Source organism: Nuphar pumila, chromosome 15, assembly GCF_984573655.1.
Source record: "Nuphar pumila chromosome 15, dmNupPumi1.hap1.1, whole genome shotgun sequence".
Classification (NCBI taxonomy): Eukaryota; Viridiplantae; Streptophyta; class Magnoliopsida; order Nymphaeales; family Nymphaeaceae; genus Nuphar; species Nuphar pumila.
The window spans coordinates 83,177,220-83,179,853 of NC_143263.1; the positions used below are offsets into that span (position 1 = coordinate 83,177,220).

The 2,634-nt window shown below is 43.1% G+C and overlaps 1 protein-coding gene across 1 annotated transcript; it reads left to right on the top strand.

Moving 5' to 3' along the window:
• Nucleotides 1–1,217: 1,217 nt before the first annotated feature.
• On the top strand, nt 1,218–2,380 carry LOC149815806 (uncharacterized). Its single transcript, XM_089989954.1, has 2 exons — nt 1,218–1,437; nt 1,919–2,380. Exons 1-2 carry the CDS (start codon nt 1,276–1,278, stop codon nt 2,045–2,047), a joined length of 291 nt encoding a protein of 96 aa, XP_089846080.1. The 5' UTR covers nt 1,218–1,275; the 3' UTR covers nt 2,048–2,380.
• Nucleotides 2,381–2,634: the final 254 nt, after the last annotated feature.

Below are 2,634 nucleotides of genomic sequence, written 5' to 3' on the forward strand. Positions count from 1 at the left end.
GTTTATAAGTTATCTTTAGTTTCGTGTTAGGGATAGTAGGGCCCCACCCCATTTGGACCGCGGATGGAGGACATGAAATGGTGATGGAGGTTAAAATCAAAATCCGTGCGGGGATGAACTTACACTTTCCCCCGCCCTGCCCCATCCCCGTCCCACCCACCCCATCCCCAATCCTTCTCTAGGGATGGCAATGGACCAAGGGAAAATGGGGCCCCGCCCCACCTCACCCCGTTTGGACTGGTGATGGAGGACATGAAACGGGGATACAGGCGGGAAGGAAAGTTAAAATCAAAACCCGTGTAGGGATGGAGGCAGAGATGGAGAGCAGGATTTTGAGATGGAGCTGGGGTGGAGACCTTGTCCCCCGCCATCCTTAAGCAAGAAGTAGCTCTTAATAGCGGAAAGATACTCATGTTTCAATGAGAATCTTCGAGGCCCGTGGAAAAGGTGTTGTTTCCATGGAAACAATAACATTTATGCGCTACCAAAACGTGCCTTGAATGTGGGGAGATTCCTAAGGAAAAGCTCCTCCATGTTTGATTTCTCATGTAGGGCCAAAGAAGCTTCACTGCCGACCAATGTTATCAGTATCTCTATCGGCAGAATTTCGATATGCTGCAGGGCCGATTTGGTTAATTTTTAGTAAATAAAAAATATCATAAAAATATTTTAAATATTATTTTAATGGTTTTAACAAGTGTCACGTAATAATTTTTTATTATTTTTAGGCCAATACAGAGCCATTCAGCTGAGTATCGGTATCAGCCCATATAGCTGAATCGTCAGCCCAACGATTCAGGGTGGATACCGATACTGACAACATTGCTGACGACGGTCGAAGATTGCGTTCAAAGAAGTGGATCCATCATTTGTCCGCTTCAATGATTGATTGCAATGAAGTAGATCCATGTTCGGATTTGGATCCAAGATGAACAAAAGAACTTCAGATCCTTGTAAAAGTGTCACAGACCCGGTTCTTTTGGGTAAGCACAATGTAAACCGGTTTAGATTACCCTGGATCTACTCCATACTTACGGAATGGAGTCAAAACTCCACATAAGAATCTAAACCGAATATAAAGGTGGACCCGAGTCTCCGATCCGTAAGCCCATAGTCACCCCGACAACTGGGATCCGGGTCTCGGATATTGAGCCCACTTTGGCCCCTTTTAAAACCCTAAACCCTTCTGGTCCTCCTCTTCCCAAGACTGGAACAATTCCAAGCTCCCATTCTTCCTCTTCATCTTCTCAGAGAGAGAGAGAGGGAGAGGCCAGAATGAAGCCGGTGGTGGGGGTGGTGGTATCGAACAAGATGCAGAAGTCGGTGGTGGCGGCGGTGGATCACCTTTTCCACCACAAGCTCTACAACAGATACGTCAAGCGGACCTCCAAATTCATGGCCCACGACGAGAACAACGACTGTAACATCGGTGATCGGGTAATTATTACTCTCTCTCTCTCTCTCTCCCTCCCTCCCTCATAGAGATTTCTTCAGGTTTTAGATGTGCAATCTATGGGTTAACAAGGAAAATTTCGGGATTTGATTTCAATCTATGGGTTAACGAGGAAAATTTGGGCATTTGATTTACTTCTGATCGCGACCACCGTCGCCAAAATCAACCCTCGTTCTTGTTTTACCATGATTGAAGAAAATTGATCGTTTTAGTTTTAGGACGTACTTCTTTTTTGCTTCTGGGGGTTTCCTCGTATGACGGGAATTGGTTTCTTTCCTTTAGTCGTTGACAATGCGGTGTCACCATCATGTTAATAGTCACTGGCGCCAACATTTCCATGATTGAGGAATTGAAGGAAACGGAATTTTTTTTTGTGGTCTTTGAGGTTTCCTTTTGTTGTTGTTGTTGGTGGGCTGTTATATGAAGTAAGAATTGAGTATTCTTTATTATTATCACGCTTTTCAGGTAAGGCTTGATCCTTCAAGGCCTTTGAGCAAGAGAAAGCGTTGGATTGTTGCTGAGATATTGAAAAAGGCTTTGATTTACGTCCCTCCCACAGCAGAAGCAGCAACCACCAATCCTAAGACGAACTAAGGTTCAACCGACGCGTCTGAATCTGGTGGTTCTGTTGTTGCCGAGTGCTTGTTTCTGTCAGACTTGTATCATAGTTGTGGAACTGATTCTTTAGAAATCATTTTCTATCTTTGCCTTTTCTTTTTCAATCCAGAATTTGCAAGTGATGCATGAGGAGTAATTCTGTGCATGAAAAACTAATGTGAATACTCTTTCATGGTGGAGATCAGTTTGGGCATACATTCACCTGCGATGGTGGATTTGAAACTTGTCACCAAGTTCTAATTAGTCAAGGCATATTGTAACTTTATCACGTTCATCTCCGAGTTAACATATGGGTGTTTTGGTCAGACCTATCTGTTGCAGAATGCAATCCCGTATTTGGACATATCCACTTACCCATAAAAGGTTGGAATGGATATAAAACTTTGCCACCATTGAATTCCAACAATATATTTATCCGTTTTGAATTTTCATCGTTATCAGTTAGTGAACTCTGCAACTTTAACATTGAAAGATTTGTTATCTCTTGTTCTTTGTTCCTGGTAATGTGGCATGTTCTAGTCTAGATTGTTAACGTGGATTTCACATTTCTATGTTCACATTCC